Source organism: Pseudophryne corroboree, chromosome 6 (assembly GCF_028390025.1).
Source record: "Pseudophryne corroboree isolate aPseCor3 chromosome 6, aPseCor3.hap2, whole genome shotgun sequence".
Taxonomy (NCBI): domain Eukaryota; kingdom Metazoa; phylum Chordata; class Amphibia; order Anura; family Myobatrachidae; genus Pseudophryne; species Pseudophryne corroboree.
In genome coordinates, this window is record NC_086449.1 from 441379494 (window position 1) to 441397338 (window position 17845).

General features: G+C 47.3%; 1 protein-coding gene across 3 annotated transcripts in view; it reads left to right on the top strand.

Annotated features, from left to right (window-relative positions):
* The window catches only part of GTSE1 (G2 and S-phase expressed 1), a 212625-nt gene that overhangs the window by 48082 nt on the left and 146698 nt on the right, over positions 1-17845 (top strand). For all 3 annotated transcript variants that reach the window (XM_063927107.1, XM_063927105.1, XM_063927106.1), the window contains 2 exons: positions 12354-12411; positions 12491-13148. In XM_063927107.1, the coding sequence (XP_063783177.1) occupies positions 12354-12411; positions 12491-13148 (716 nt within the window). The remainder of the gene's footprint in view (positions 1-12353; positions 12412-12490; positions 13149-17845) is intronic.

A 17845-nucleotide genomic window follows, 5' to 3' on the forward strand; every position in this document is an offset into this window, starting at 1 on the left:
ACCAGCGCCATGTTTTTTCTCCACAGCACCGCTGAGAGGAAGCTCCCCAGTCTCTCCCCTGCAGTTACACGGTAGAAGAGGGTAAAAAGAGAGGGGGGGCACATAATTAGGCGCAAAAATCAATATAAACAGCAGCTACTGGGTTAACATTAAGTTACTGTGTTATTCCTGGGTTAATAGCGCTGGGGTGTGTGCTGGCATACTCTCTCTCTCTGTCTCTCCAAAGGGCCTTATGGGGGAATTGTCTTCAGATGAGCATTCCCTGAGTGTGTGGTGTGTCGGTACGTGTGTGTCGACATGTCTGAGGTAAAAGGCTCCCCTAAGGAGGAGGAGAGAGCAAATGTGTGTGAGGGTGTCTCCGTCGACAACGCCGACACCTGTTTGGATATGTGTAATTAAGTACTAAGGTGAATTTATTGCACAAAAGATTAGAGAACAGACATGAAATCTACCCATGTCTGTCCCTATGTCGCAGAGACCTTCAGAGTCTCTCAATGCTCACTATCCAAAATAATAGACACAGATATCGACACGGAGGTTGACTCCAGTGTCGACTACGATAATGCAAAGTTACAGCCAAAATGGCAGAAAAGTATTCAATATATGATTATTGTAATAAAAGATGATTTGCATATCACTGATGACTCATCTGTCCCTGACACAAGGGTACACATGTTTAAGGGGAAGGAAGCTGAGGTAAATTTCCCTCCTCTCATGAAGAAAAAGAGCGTGAATCTCCAGACAAGAGACTGCAGTTTCCCACAAAGAATTTTCAGGCAGTATCCTTTCCCCACTAGGACCAGGATAGGATGGGAATCTTCCCCTAGGGTGTCACGTTTGCCCAAAAGGTAGCCCTGACGTAACAGCTATTCTCAGGGATCCTGCAGATAGCGTGCACATTCTGGTACACTACTCAGACCGGCGATTGTGTCGGCATGGGTTTATAGCGCTGTGGCAGCGTGGACAGGTACCTTATCAGCAGAGATTGAGACCCTAGTATGTAGAGAGATATATATATATATATAATGCTGTCTTAAGAGAGAGAGATATAGATATGGAGATATAGATATATAGATAGAGATAGATATTTACGATAGATAGATAGATAGATATATAGATAGAGATAGATAGATATATATATATTTTCTATAGATAGATATATATATATATTTATATATATATAGAGAGAGAGAGATTTATAGATATATATAGAGATATATAGATATATATAGAGATTTATAGATATATACAGAGATTTATAGATATATATATATATATATATAGAGATATATAGATAGATAGATATAGAGAGATAGATAGATATAGACAACCAGAGAACCGGCACTCCCAAAAAGACTCTCACTGCACCGGTGCCATCCCAGGAACGATTTGCATAGAGGAAAAGAAGAGCGGCACTCGGCGTCTTTGAAGCATTAAATTATATTGGAACAACACATAGAGAAGTCCGACGTTTCGGGGCTCACATGCCCCTTTGTCAAGGTGTACACCTTGACAAAGGGGCATGTGAGCCCCGAAACGTCGGACTTCTCTATGTGTTGTTCCAATATAATTTAATGCTTCAAAGACGCCGAGTGCCGCTCTTCTTTTTCTCTCTCTCTCTATATCTATATCTATACATACATACATACATACATACATACCCACCCAAAGAGACATGAGTGTACTGAGTCCTAGAGTCATAGCTATGTCGATTTCTGCTTGACGTGTCCTGTAGAATATGCAATGGACAGATGATGCCGACTTAAGAGGCATATGGAAGGCTGAGGATTGTGTGGAGAAGGGTTCTCGGACCTGGTCTCCACAGCTATAGCTGGTAATTCTGATATTTTGCCTTCTATTCCTGCTCAGCCTAGGAAAGCACGACATTATCAAATGCAGCATTTCGAACAAAGAAACAAGAAAGTCCGAGGTGCGTCCTTTCTTGCCAGAGGCGGGGGCAGAGGAAAGAAGCTGCACAACACAGCTAGTTCCCAGGAACAGAAGTCCTCCCCGGCCTCTACAAAAATCCACCGCATGTCGCTGGGGCTCCACAGGCGGAGCTAGGCCCGGTGGGGGCACGCCTTCGTAAGTTCAGCCACAAGTGGGTTCACTCCCTGTTAGATCCCTGGGCAATAGATATTGTGTCTCAGGGATACAAGCTGGACTTTGAGAAGATGCCCCCTCACCGACGGCCCTGCCGGCTTCCCCCCACGAGAGGGAAATAGTGTTAACTGCAATTCACAAATTGTATCTTCAACAGGTGGTGGTCAAGGTTCCCCTCCTTCAACAAGGAGGGGGGTTATTATTCGACCATGTGGTAGTCCCGAAACCGGACGGTTCGGTCAGACCCATGTTGAATTTAAAATCCCTGAACATATACCTGAAAAGGTTCAAGTTCAAGATGGAATCGCTAAGAGCGGTCATTGCAAGCCTGAAAGGGGGAGGTTTTATGGTGACTCGGGACATAAAGGATGCATACCTTCATGTCCCCATTTATCCACCTCATCAGGCGTACCTCAGAATTGCGGTACGGGATTGTCATTACCAATTTCAGACGTTGCTGTTTGGTCTCTCCACGGCACCGAGAATGTTCACCAAGGTAATGGCGGAAATGATGGTGCTCCTGCGGAAGCAAGGTGTCACTATTCTCAAGTACTTGGACGATCTCCTCATAAAAGCGAGATCAAGAGAGCAGTGACTGAACAGCGTATCACTTTCTCTGGAAGTGTGACGGCAACACGGCTGGACTCTATATATTCCAAAGTCGCAGTTGGTTCCTACAGCTCATCTGCCTCTCCTAGGCATGATCCTAGACACAGACCAGAAAAGGGTTTATCTCCCGGTAGAGAGAGCTCAGGAGCTCGTGACACTGGTCAGGAATCTATTAAAGCCAAAACAGGTGTCGGTGCATCACTGCACTCGAGTCCTGGGAAGAATGGTGGCATCATACGAGGCCATTACCTTCGGCAGGTTCCATGCGAGGACCTTCCAATGGGACTTACTGGACAAGTGATCCGGATCACATCTTCAGATGCATCGGTTAATCACCCTATCCCCCAGGGCCAGGGTGTCTCTCCTGTGGTGGCTGCAGAGTTTCACCTTCTCGAAGGTTGCAGATTCGGCATTCAGGACTGGGTCCTGGTGACCACGGATGCAAGCCTCCGAGGGTGGGGGGCAGTCACATAGGGAAGAAATTTCCAAGGGCTGTGGTCAAGTCAGGAGACTTGCCTTCACATCAACATCCTGGAAATAAGGGCCATATAAAACGCCCTACGTCAAGCGGAGTCCCTGTTTCGCGACCAACCGGTTCTAATTCAGTCGGACAATATCACCGCAGTGGCTCATGTAAACCGCCAAGGCGGCACAAGGAGCAGGGTGGCGATGGTAGAAGCCACCAGAATTCTTCGCTGGGCGGAGAATCACATAAGAGCACTGTCAGCAGTGTTCATTCCAGGAGTGGACAACTAGGAAGCAGACTTCCTCAGCAGGCACGACCTCCACCCGGGAGAGTGGGGACTTCATCAAGAAGTCTTCACGCAGATTGCAAGGCGGTGGGAACTGCCACAGGTGAACATGATGGCATCCCGCCTCAACAAAAAGCTACAGAGATATTGCGCCAGGTCAAGAGACCCTCAGGCGATAGCTGTAGACGCACTAGTGACACCGTGGGTGTTCCAGTCGGTTTATGTATTTCCTCCTCTTCCTCTCATACCAAAGGTGCTGAGAATCATAAGAAAAAGAAGAGTGAGAACAATACTCATTGTTCCTGATTGGCCAAGAAGGACTTGGTATCCGGATCTGCAAGAAATGCTCACAGAGGACCCATGGCCTCTGCCTCTAAGACAGGACTTGTTGCAACAGGGGCCCTGTCTGTTCCAAGACTTACCGCGGCTGCGTTTGACGGCATGGCGGTTGAACGCCGGATCCTAGCAGAAAAAGGCATTCCGGATGAGGTTATTCCTACGCTAATAAAGGCTAGGAAGGACGTGACGGCTAAACATTATCACCGTATATGGCGAAAATATGTTGCTTGGTGTGAGGCCAGGAATGCTCCTACGGAGGAATTCCAGCTGGGCCGTTTCCTTCACTTCCTACAGTCGGGAGTGACTTTGGGCCTTAAATTGGGTTCCATTAAGGTCCAGATTTCGGCTCTATCCATTTTCTTTCAAAAAGAACTGGCTTCTCTTCCTGAAGTCCAGACGTTTGTAAAGGGAGTGCTGCATATTCAGCCCCCTTTTGTGCCTCCAGTGGCACCTTGGGATCTTAACGTGGTGTTGAGTTTCCTGAAGTCACACTGGTTTGAGCCACTCAAAACCGTGGAGTTAAAATTTCTCACGTGGAAGGTGGTCATGCTATTAGCCTTGGCTTCAGCTAGGCGTGTGTCAGAATTAGCGGCTTTGTCACATAAAAGCCCCTATCTGGTTTTCCATATGGACAGGGCAGAATTGCGGACCTGTCCACAATGTCTGCCAAAAGTGGTGTCATCCTTTCATATGAACCAAGCTATTGTGGTGCCTGTGGCTGCTCGTGACTTGGAGGATTCCGAGTTACTAGATGTGGTCAGGGCTTTGAAGGTTTATGTAGCCAGAACGGCTAGGGTCAGGAAAACAGAATCTTTTGTTTATCCTGTATGCTTTCAACAAGCTTTGGGCGCCTGCTTCAAAGCAAACTATTGCTCGCTGGATCTGTAACACGATTCAGCAGGCTCATTCTGCGGCTGGGTTGCCGCTGCCTAAATCAGTTAAGGCCCATTCCACAAGAAAGGTGGGCTCTTCTTGGGCGGCTGCCCGAGGGGTCTCGGCATTACAGCTTTGCCGAGCGGCTACTTGGTCAGGTTCAAACACCTTTGCAAAGTTCTACAAGTTTGATACCCTGGCTGAGGAGGACCTTGTGTTTGCTCATTCGGTGCTGCAGAGTCATCCGCAATCTCCCGCCCGTTTGGGAGCTTTGGTATAATCCCCATGGTCCTTACGGAGTCCCCAGCATCCACTAGGACGTTAGAGAAAATAAGATTTTACTTACCGGTAAATCTATTTCTCCTAGTCCGTAGTGGATGCTTGGCGCCCGTCCCAAGTGCGGACTTCTTCTGCAATACTTGTATATATTTATTGCTTAAATAAGGGTTATGTTGGTTGCATCAGGGTTGATCTGATGCTCCGTTGTTGTTCATACTGTTAACTGGGTAAGTTTATCATGAGTTATACGGTGTGATTGGTGTGACTGGTATGAGTCTTGCCCTGGATTCCAAAATCCTTTCCTTGTACTGTCTGCTCTTCTGGGCACAGTTTCTCTAACTGAGGTCTGGAGGAGGGACATAGAGGGAGGAGCCAGAACACACCAGTATCCAAATTTTCTTAAAGTGCCCTGTCTCCTGCGAAGCCCGTCTATTCCCCATGGTCCTTACGGAGTCCCCAGCATCCACTACGGACTACGAGAAATAGATGTACCGGTACGTAAAATCTTATTTTTTTTTTTTTTACACAAGGCTGTTTGCAAAAGCCTGCCTGCAGTGAGGAACTAAGGGGGGGAGCAGTGTCCGCCCTGCGGGGTCTGAGCCACTGACTTGACACTGAGCTCCAGAGGGGTCTGATCGTTCTCCACCACAGGGGACCGTTCGCCCCAGCAGCATGCCGCCAACCCCTTACAGAGCTGAAGAGTGGTGAGTGAGACACCGACCCGTCCATCCCTCCCTAGCAAGCGGGGGGCCAGTGTGAAGATGGCGACACCGGGGAGGGAGCGCAGTATTAACTGCGCTCCTGTGAAGGTTCAGAGGCACAAGGTGAGGGGCGCCCTGGGCCAGCGCTTACCCCCACACTGGTTTACAAGTCTGTCGGGGTCCGCGGATCTCAGCCAGCACTTTATATCTCAGGCCAGTATAATTCTTGAAGAGCGGGAAGACCGTGCCATTAAGGGTGCGGAGCTTCTCCTCAGAGCGGGCCCAGCAGCGTTCCAGTGCCATTTTTACTGCCTGCACAGCACTGGATGGAAGTACAGGTCCCTCCACAGCAACTCCAGCTATCAGTACACGGTACCAGGGGGGTTGTAGAAGGGAGGGGAGGCTGTAAAACGACTGTCTCCTAATAAGGGACACAGTGTGCGCTGACAAGGGGTCTCCCTTTGCTGAAAGCGCTGTGTGTGGGTTGGCTTTGATCTGTGTGTCTCTTGCCATTCTTGTGAGGGAAACTGTCTGCCCCCACCTGTGTGTGTGTTGATCTCCTTTAGGGACACTGTGTTATATGCTGCTGAGGATTTATCCTCCCAGGATGATCCTTTTCCATGTAATCAGGATAGCACTGGTTTAGCACAGATAACAGCAAGGGAACCAGAATGGTTTTCCTCTATCAAAACTTGGATTTCTCAGATTTCTGACAGGGTTGCTAGCAATGAATCTGCAACCCAGGTATTACAGAGCTCTGTGGCAGTATGGCCTGTGCTGTGTCTGGTACCTCAGGACATCCCCATTATATACCCCTATAAATGTGCGCTTGTGCAGGTCACACAAGACTACACGGATACCGATTCTGACACCACAGACAGTGATGGGGATGTGTTACGGGGGTCCGCATCTCTTGCAAGGGGAGTGCAATTATTGATAGAGGCTGTCAGGGATGTGTTAAATGTAAATGATACCACACCTGAGCAGGTTGAGGAGGCTTTTTTCACTGAAAATAAAAAAGCCTCGCTAACCTTCCCTGCGTCAAAAGAGCTGAATGCTAGATTTGAAAAAGCATGGGTAAACCCTGAAAAGAAGTTTCAGATCCCTAAAAGGATTCTGGTGGCTTTTCCTTTCCCTGAGGAGGATAGGAAAAGGTGGGAAAACCCGCCGATTGTTGACGCATCTGTTTCCAGACTCTCAAAAAAAGGTGGTCTTACCTGTTCCGGGATCTACCGCCTTAAAGGAGCCGGCAGATAGGAAAATTGGTAACAAGCTTAAATCAATGTACACTGCTTCAGGGGCCGTATTACGTCCTACTATTGCTAGTGCATGGATTGCAAAAGTAATAGTGAAGTGGTCGGCTACCTTAATTGAGGATTAGGACACTATGGATAGGGATGATGTTGCATTGTATTTATGCAGGTTTTATGGTAGAATCCATGAAAGACCAGAGTTCAATGGCTACGGGAATTTCTTCAATGTCTGTTTCAGCTTGTCGGGGACTGTGGCTCCGCCAGTGGTCGGCCGACGCAGAATCCAGAAGTGTGGAGTCGCTACCCTATACAGGTCAGGCTCTCTTTGGGGAAGCTCTAGTTGCGTGTATTTGCACCGCTACAGCGGGTAAGTCTGTTTCTTCCATCAGCAGCACCTGCTCCGAAGAAATCCTTCTCCTCAGCTACGCAGCAGTCCTTTCGGTCTAGAAAGCCCAGAAAGGCCAGATCCAATACCTTCTTTAGGGGAGGTCGAGTTAAGTCCAAGAAACCTGCCGCTGCAGGTTCCTAGGAACAAAAGCCTGCTTCAAGTACCCCAAAGTCCTCCACATGACGGTGGATGACACGGCCCGGAGGTGGGGCCTGTGGGAGTGAGACTCTGACAATTCAGTCATGTCTGGGTGTCGTCTGGCCTGGATCCCTGGGTAGTAGATATTGTGTCTCAGGGATACAGGCTGGAATTTCAAAGTCTCCCTCCTCATCGCTTTTTCAAGTCGGGCTTGCCAACCCTGTTGGAGGACAGCACTGTACTACAGGACGCTGTCCAAAAGCTGGTAGAGGCACAGGTTATTGTGCCAGAACCACCTCACATGCTGAACAAAGGTTACTATTCAAACCTTTTCGTGGTACCGAAACCAGATGGTTCGGTCAGGCCCATTCTGAACCTAAAATCGTTGAACCCCTTTCTAAAGGAGTTCAAGTTCAAGATGGAGTCTCTCAGGGCGGTGATATCCGGTCTGGAAGAAGGGGAATTCCTGGTTTTACTGGATATCAAGGATGCGTACCTCCACATTCCGATCTGGCTGCCGCATCAGGCTGATCTCCGCTTCGCATTGCTGGACTGTCACTTCTAGTTCCAGGCCCTGCCTTTCAGCCTCTCCACAGCACCGAGGGTGTTTACCAAGGTGATGGCGGAAATTTATGATTCTCCTCCGCAAGCAGGGTGTGAACATCATTCCATATCTGGATGATCTACTGATAAAGGCATCGTCCAAGGAGAGGCTGCTGCAGTCCATTGTTCTCACAACGCGACTGCTCCAGAATCACGGTTGGATTCTGAACCTTCCAAAGTCACATTTGGAACCAACCCAGAGGTTGTCATTTCTGGGAATGATCCTGGATACGGAAGTGCAGAGGGTGTTTCTTCTGCAGGAAAAGGCGTTTGTGAAACAAGCTATGGTACGGGATCTCCTGAAGCCACCCCGGGTGTCTGTTCATCAATGCATTCGCCTATTGGAAAAAATGGTGGCCTCTTACGAGGCTCTCCAGTACAGGGGGTTCCACGCTCTGACCTTCCAACTGGACAAGTGGTCGGGATCTCACCTCCACATGCACCAATGAATTTGTCTGTCGCCAAAGGCCAGGATTTCACTCCTCTGGTGGCTCCAATTGCCTCACCTTCTGGAGGGACGCAGGTTCGGGATTCAGGACTGGGTCCTTCTAACCACGGATGCGAGCCTTCGGGGCTGGGGAGCAGTCACTCAAAGAGTAACCTTCCAAGGACGGTGGTCAAGCCTGGAAGCCGGCCTGCCCATCAACATCCTGGAACTAAGAGCCGTCTACAACGGTCTTCTTCAGGTGGCCCCACTTCTGGAAAATCGGGCCATTCAAGTGCAGTCGGACAACGTAACAACAGTGGCTTACATAAACCGACCAGGTTGAATGAAGAGCAGAGCGGCAATATCAGAGGTGACAAGAATACTCCTCTGGACAGAAAAGCACACGTTAGCGCTGTCGGCCATCTTCATTCTGGGAGTAGACAACTGGGAAGCAGACTTCCTCGGCAGACACGATCTCCATCCAGGAGAGTGGGGTCTCCATCTGGAGGTGTTCAAGGAAATAACAGATCTTTGGGGTTTACCCCAAATAGACATGATGGCCTCTCATCTCAACAAGAAGCTTCAGCGTTATTGTTCCAGGTCGAGGGACCCACAGGCAGTGGATGCCCTGGTGTCTCCGTGGGTGTTCCAGTCAGTGTACGTGTTTCCACCACTCCCACTCATCCCAAGAATCCTAAAGCTCATAAGGAGAACAAGGGTTCAGGCGATCCTCATTGCCCCAGACTGGCCAAGAAGGGCTTGGTATGCGGACCTTCTGAATCTACTACAAGAAGAGCCGAGGCCTCTTCCTCTTCGGGAGGACCTGCTGCAGCCGGGGCCGTTCGCCTCTCAAGACTTACCGTGGCTACGTTTGACGGCATGGAAGTTGAGTGCCTGATTCTTGCTCGCAAGGGCATTCCGAAGAAGGTTATTCCTACCCTCAGCAGGCTAGGAAAGGGGTAACGTCTAAACATTACCATCGTATTTTGAAGAAATGTGTCTCTTGGTGTGAGTCCAAGAAGTTTCCTACGGTGGAGTTTCAACTGGGACGTTTCCTCCTCTTCCTGCAAGCAGGAGTGGATATGGGTCTGAGGTTGGGATCTGTGAAGGTCCAGATTTCAGCCCTATCCATTTTCTTTCAGAAGCAATTGGCTGCCCTCCCTGAGGTTCAGACCTTTTTGAAGGGAGTTCTGCATATTCAACCTACCTTTGTACCGCCTACGGCACCTTGGGACCTTAACGTGGTGTTGCAGTTCCTCCGGTCGGATTGGTTTGAGCCTCTACAGGAGAAGGAGCTCAAATTTCTTACATGGAAGACTGTCAGTTTGTTGGCCTTGGCTTCTGCTAGACGTGTCTCCGAGCTGGGGGCTTTATCCTGTAAAAGCCCTTACTTGATCTTCCACGAAGATAGAACTGAGCTCCGGACTCGTCAGCAGTTTCTTCCAAAGGTTGTGTTGGCATTTCATATCAATCAACCTATTGTGGTGCCGGTGGCTATTATTATTAAATTTTATTTATAGGGCGCCACAAGTGTTTCGCAGCGCCGTACAAAGGACAGTACAGGGAGACAAAACTTAGCATAACAGTAAATAAATAACAAAAATGGAGTGCAGGTAACAAAGAGCAACACAGTTCTCAAAACATAATACAGCTTAGATGAAAGTAGCGAAGGAGTAATCATTGTACTACTTGGGGCTGGCGGCCATAGATAGAGATGAGCCTTTACCAGCAGGAGAAAAAGCAGGTAAAGATGGTCGCTGAGTGAAATGTGTCAAGAAGAGGGTTTAGACAAGAGGAAAGAGGGCCCTGCTCTGAAGAGCTAACAATCTAGTGGGGAGGGGCAACAGACAGATGACATGAGGTGCAAGCAAGCAGGTAGAAGCCTGATGGGGGTATGCGAGCAAAGCAGAGATGTCCAAGGCATGGGGCAGGGGGATGGAGGAGCAGCCTAAGGACTAGGTTATGCATTGGAGGGGTACGCTTTGATAAATAGGTGGGTTTTCAGTGCCCGTTTGAAGCTTTGCAAGGTCGGGGAGAGTCTAATGGAGCGGGGGAGCACATTCCACTGAAGGGGTGCAGCACGGGCAAAATCCTGAACTCGTGCATGGGAAGCAGTGACTAAGGCAGAGGAGAGGCGACAGTCATCAGCCGACCGTAGTGGGCGGGAGGGAGTATGAAGGGAGAGGAGGTTGGAGATGTAGGGAGCAGTGGAATTAGAGATGGCCTTGTATGTGAGGGTGAGGAGTTTGAAGAGGATTCTGTAGGGGAATGGGAGCCAGTGTAGATTTTGTTGAAGGGGAGTGACGGATGTGGAGCGGCGGGAGAGTTTACCGGTCGGTACCAAAATCCTATTTTGTTCTCTCTTTGTTTTTGTTTTAACGATCAACCCATTATCCTCCCACTTACTACTGACTCCACAATTACTTCAAAGTCCTTGGATGTTGTGAGGGCTCTGAAGATTTATGTGCGGAGAACTTCTCGTCACAGGAAGTCGGACTCTGTTTGTCCTATATGATCCCAAGAAAATTGTGTGTCCTGCTTCTAAGCAGACTATCTCTCGCTGGATTAGGTTCACTATCCAGCACGCTTATTGGACACGGCAGTCCCGCCATAGAATATCTGTTAAGGCCCACTCTACTCGTAAGGTGGGGTCTTCCTGGGCGGCGGCCCGGGGTGCCTTGGCATTACAACTTTGCCGAGCTGCAACTAGGTCGGGGTTGAACACGTTTGCAATGTTTTACAAGTTCGATAGTTTGACTGAACTTCAGATCATCAGAGGCCAATCAGTTCTGCAGGAGCCTCCGCACTCTCCCTCCCATTCTAGGAGCTTTGGTACATCCCCATGGTACTAATGTGGACCCCAGCATCCTCTAGGACATAAGAGAAAATAGGATTTTGGTTACCTACCGGTAAATCCTTTTCTCGTAGTACGTAGAGGATGCTGGGCGCCCGCCCAGTGCTTCGTTTTCCTGCATTTGTTATTTGGTTCAGTACAACTTCATTTTAGTTGAGTACTGCATTGTTACTTGGTAAGTAATGTTTCAGCTGTTGGTGAGTTGTTCAAGCTAGTTGTCATGACGTGCCTTGTATGTGTAAGCTGGTATGAATCTCACCACTATCTGTGTATAATCCTTCTCTCGAAGTATGTCGTCTCCTCAGGCACAGTTTCTAGACTGAGTCTGGTAGGAGGGGCATAGAGGGAGGATCCAGCCCACACTCTTAAACTCTTAAAGTACCAATGGCTCCTGGTGGACCAGTCTATACCTCATGGTACTAATGTGGACCCCAGCATCCTCTACGGACTACGAGATAAGGATTTACCGGTCGGTACCAAAATCCTATTTTGTTCTTTTTTTTTTTTTGTTTTGACTATCAACCCATTATCCTCCCACTTAGACATTTTGACAAACATTTAACATTAGTATAGACTATATTTCCCTTTTTTTTTTTTTTTGTCTATGCACTTTTTGAGCTAATAATGATCAAAAATTTCAGTTTGAATTTGGAAAGGTTTTTCCTCACAAAGCTTATTGTGTTGTAAATCATAGTAAAGGGCATTAAAACCGGTAAATTACACCACTTCCACTTCTCTAGCTTAATTAGGAGATGTGCTGTAGCGATTTGAAAATATGCTGGTGGTTTATTTTAGACAGATTTTTGAAAACTACATAATTATAATTTGGAATGAGATTTCAAAATATTTTGGATTTTTCTTAGACTACATATACAGTATACTCTTCATATATCGAATCTGAACAAACTCTGAGCTGGTGAGGTAAAATATTAACAAAGTGCGTTGATTTGACACTGAATGACCTGGCACACAGCTAAGTGTATGAAAGACTATTTTGACCTTGTAGGCTTAATTTCCAGTCTTTGTGTCCTTAGGTTTTACCCTTCTGGCCGATGAGAAGTTTGATTTTGATATATCTCTGTCTCCTAAAAGGTAACATGCCCTTTATTTCATGTAATGCTTCTATATGGGATATTATTCTGAATAAACTAATTTGTATGGTTTCATGTAGTGCTAAAGAAGACGATGACTGTGATGAAGTGTTTATTGGACCAGTCAGCCACAAAGAGAAATGTGTCAGTGCTGCCTTAGAGGGCCAGGAATTGGAGGAAAAGACACCACCTCAGAATATTGAGCAGGGAGTCTGGAGTCCCCTAAGCGGTGAAAAATTTGTTGAAATTTTCAAAGAAGCTCACTTACTGGCACTACAGCTGGAATGTTTTGCCAGTGGTGACCACAAAAAAGAGGAGCCACCACAGACTGTGCAAAAACCAGCAGTGGAGAATTTTCTTCAGGAGTCCAAGACCAAACTAAACCTTTTTGACACATTTAATGAGGTCAATAAAACACCTGTTGCTATTAAAAGAGAGACTTATTGTATACAGGATAGCCCATTCCACCAGCTTCCTCCTTCAGTTCAACAGAGGTTTGCGGAGCTGAAAACAGGTGGTGACAATAAATCTGCTTTGGAATCTCAAAACTGTGCCAACCCCCTGAAAGTACCAAAACTGGTCAAGAGTCACTTGGTCTCCCCTCATTTACAGAAGGCTAAAACGAAACCAGTGAAAAGTAATGCTCCTTTGCCGAACACTGGGAAAACTGTAAGCAAGCCTCAAATTCTGAAAGCACCAGCTATGTATATGAAAAATACCCGGCTAACTGTGGAGAAGGTAAATGATGATATTCTAATTTGAGTGGTCTTAGCTAGTATGTGTGTGAGAGATAAATATATATGTGTGAATAGATGCCGTGCACATGCTCAAGGCATCGATTCACCTGGTCGTTGGTGATCGGCAACTGCAACTTTTCTCACCCACTGCGGTCCACAGGTAGGAAGGCACAGGCAGGCTATTTTAGCAGGGTGCCTGTAATAGAGCAGGGTACATTTTGCGTTCTTCAAATTGGGTAGGGCGCGGCACCCTGCTAAAACAGCCTAGCATGAAAATCTATCTATCTAGTATTGTTTATGCAGAAATCTCACTTCCCAAGTGTAACATAGCAATGTGTATTGTGTTTGGGAAAGTAGTGCTTGTCCTAATACAGCCTGAATGTTTTGCACATCGCTATACAACAGATGACTTTATTCAGACACACACTGCCCGCTGTGCTGGGGCTTAAAATCTACATTTTCTAACAGACAGTAGGGCCAATCTGCCAAAAATAAATGAACATACAAGTGTGTGTTTTGGCTATGGGAAGAAATTGAAATGCTCATGCCACACACCCTGGGTACTATAAAAGCCAAGTTTCCCCTAACCCCCTCACCACCAAAAGGGAGAGGGAGCAACGTTGGCCCTTGTCCACGTGCGCATGGCTTATCAATCTGCCACCTCATATTCCTTTTGATTTTGACACTCACTTTGAAAGCATATGGAGAAAGCTTCAGCATTATTAGGATAGAGTAAAAAGAAGCGGGTTGCTGATATTGTATCACCTGAATCAAGTTACCAAGCTTTTAATTAGAATAATTGTTCTATTTTTAGATGTACATATGTGAGGTCTTTGGTGGTTCAGCCAACATTATAGCCTCCACAGTCTGCTAATTTGTATTTTACATTTGGCAGTGCAGACCGAAACTGCAGACTGGATTTACGTTTGTCTGTATGATGTAATGGTTTAGAATGGCATTTCTATGAGGCCTCTAGGCTTTACTAGCTCCAGCGCTGTGTGGCTTTCTTTCCTGATCTGTATGTATTTAAACAGTTTTCAGTCAGCTAGTTGTCAGGAACATCCATTGACCTATATACAGTTGTGCTCATAAGTTTACATACCCTAGAAGAATTTGTGATTTTCTGGCCATTTGTCAGAGAATATGAATGATAACTCACAAAATTTTCTTTCACTCATGGTTTTTTTCAGAGAGTCCTGTATTTCAGCTGAAGTTGTTTGTGGATTTTTCTTTGCATCCCGAACAATTTTCCTGGCAGTTGTGGCTAAAATTTTTGTTGGTCTACCTGACCGTGATTTGGTTTCCACAGAATCCCTCATTTTCCACTTCTTAATTAGAGTTTGAATACTGCTGATTGGCATTCTCAATTGCTTGGATATCTTTTTATATCCCTTTCCTGTTTTATACAGTTCAATTACCTTTTCCCGCAGATACTTTGACAATTCTTTTGCTTTCCCCATGACTCAGAATCCAGACACGTCAGTGCATCACTGGATGAAAGATGCAAGGGTCTTTCAGGAGTCCAGAAACTCACTGACCTTTTATACACACACACTGATTACAAGCAAACAGATCACAGGTGAGGATGGTTACCTTTAGTAGCCATTCAAACCCGTTTGTGTCAACTTGTGTGCATGTTATCAGGCCAAAATCTCCAGGGTATGTAAGCTTTTGATCAGGGTCATTTGGGTAGTTTCTGTTGTCATTATGATTTAAAAAGAGTAAACACAGTTGTTTGACAATAAATGGCTTCACCCAACCACTAACCATGAGTGAAAGAAAAGTTTGTGAGTTATCATTCATATTCTCTGACAAATGGCCAGAAAATCACAAATTCTGCTAGGGGTATGTAAACTTATGAGCACAACTGTATACATGCCAAAATAACATACTGTAGATCATAAAGACACTCTCATAAAGATGGGTTCTGAAGACCCGCATCTTCACCAAACCCAGCCTAATCTCATCCTAACCTTCTGTTCCTCGCTCACTGTCTACCCCATCTGTGTCACCCCTGTTCTGTCTGCCCCTCCCCTTTACAATGTAAGCTCTCACGAGCAAGGCCCTCGACCCTCATGTGCTTATCCTTAACTTACTTTCTCTTACGTCCTAGAGGATGCTGGGGTCCACATTAGTACATTAGGGTATAGACGGGTCCATTGGTGCCTTTGGCACTTTAATAGTTTAATAGTGTGGGCTGCCTCCTCCCTCTATGCCCCTCCCATGGACCCCTAGTTTAGAATTTGTGCCCGAGAGAGCCGGACGCAGCTAGTGGAGCTCCCACAAGGGTTTCACTGAATGATAATTCTAAGGTTTTAAATTAACTCGAGAAGGCTGCTGGCAACAGCTTCCCTGCTTCGAGGGAGTTAGGAGGGGAGCAAGATCCAACTTCCTGCATAGTTCAATGGCTCTTGACTCCGCTGACAGGACACCATTAGCTCCTGAGGGTACTGGTCGCATAGCTCCTGATAGCGTACGCTCACTCCCGCAGCATGGCCGCCACCTCCTAACATGCTGAAGAGTTGCTGAGGGGTGAGTATACCGCCAGCAGACCACCAGAATGGGACGCTGGCGTTTTTCTGTAGGGAGGCATAAGGGACGGAGCGCAGCAGTGACAGGCTGCGCTCCAGCGGGCTCACAATGACACTTAAGGGTGCAGGGGGGTGCTAAAAAGAACTTTAACTATGGGTGTGCACTGGCTCCTCCCTCTATGCCCCTCCTCCAGACCTCAGTTTGATACTGTGCCCAGAGGAGACTGGGTGCATTACAGGGGAGCTCTACTGAGTTTCTCTGAAAGTAAGAATTTTGTTAGGTTTTTTATTTTCAGGGAGCCCTGCTGGCAACAGGCTCCCTGCATCGTGGGACTGAGGAGAGAGAAGCAGACCTACTTAAATGCTAGGCTCTGCTTCTTAGGCTACTGGACACCATTAGCTCCAGAGGGAGTCGGAACGCAGATCTCCCCTCGCCGTTCGTCCCGGAGCCGCGCCGCCGTCCTCCTCACAGAGCCGGAAGATAGAAGCCGGGTGAGTATAAGAAGATAGAAGACTTCAGAGGCGTCAGAAGACTTCAAATCTTCGCTGAGGTAATGCTGCGCGCCATTGCTCCCACACACAACACACAAGGTAGGCACTTGATGGGTGCAGGGCGCAGGGGGGGGGCGCACTGGGCAGCAATTTTAAACCTCTAGGACTGGCCAGACATTATATATAGGCTCTGAGGGCTGTATATAGAAAACCCCCGTCAGTTTTTAAAGAAATCGAGCGGGACCAAAGCCCGCCGCTGAGGGGGCGGAGCTTGATCCCTCAGCACTAACCAGCGCCATTTTCTGCACAGCACACCGCTGAGAAGCTGGCTCCCCGGACTCTCCCTTGCTGAACACGGTGACAGAGGGTTTTAAAGAAGGGGGGGAGCACATAATTTGGCGCAGTTGATATATCCTAAAAAGCGCTCTATATATCTGGGATTTTTTTTCCAGGGTCATTGGCTCTAGGTGTGTGCTGGCATACTCTCTCTGTCTCTCCAAAGGGCCTTGTAGGGGAACTGTGTCCAGATTAGAGATTTCCCTGAGTGTGTGGGGTGTCGGTACGTGTGTGTCGGCATGTCTGAAGCAGAAGGCTCTTCTAGGGAGGAGGTGGAGCAAATGATTGTGGTGTCTCCGTCGGCAACGCAGACACCTGACTGGTTGGATATGTGGAATGTTTTAAATGCAAATGTGAATTTATTACACTAAAGGCTGGACAAAGCGGAGTCCAGGGAATGTACAGGGAGTCGAGCCCTGACTTTCACTATGTCGCAGGGACCGTCTGGGTCTCAAAAGCGCCCACTATTCCAAGTAGTAGACACTGATACCGACACGGATTCCGACTCCAGTGTCGACTACGATGATGCGAAGTTGCAGCCAAGGTTGGCAAAAAGTATTCATTATATGATTATTGCAATAAAAGACGTGTTGCATATAACAGATGACCCCTCGGTACCTGACACGAGGGTCCACATGTTTAAAGAAAAGAAGCCTGAGGTTACTTTTCCCCCTTCACATGAGCTAAACGAGTTGTTTGAAAGGGCTTGGGAAACTCCAGACAAAAAACGGCAGATTCCCAAAAGGATTCTTATGGCATATCCTTTCCCGGCTAAGGACAGGATACGGTGAGAATCCTCCCGAAGGGTGGACAAAGCGTTGACACGCTTATCCAAGAAGGTAGCGCTGCCGTCTCAGGATACCGCAACACTCAAGGATCCTGCTGATCGCAGGCAGGAAACTACCTTAAAGTCAATTTACACACATACTGGTACGTTACTCAGACCGGCGATAGCGTCTGCTTGGGTTTGTAGCACTGTTGCAGCATGGACATATACCTTATCTGCTGATATTGATACGCTGGATAAGGAAACCATTTTATTGACCCTGGGTCATATTAAGGATGCTGTCCTATATATGAGAGATGCTCAGAGAGACGTTGGCCTAGTGGGTTCCAGAGCCAACGGTATGGCAATTTCTGCTAGGCGAGCCCTATGGACTCAACAAAGGACGGGTGATGCCGACTCGAATAGGCATAAGGAGGTTTTGCCTTACAAGGGTGAGGACTTATTTGGGGAAGGTCTCACGGACCTGGTTTCCACAGCTACTGCAGGTAAATCCACTTTTTTACCTTAGGTTTCCTCACAGCCAAAGAAAACGCCACATTATCAGATGCAGTC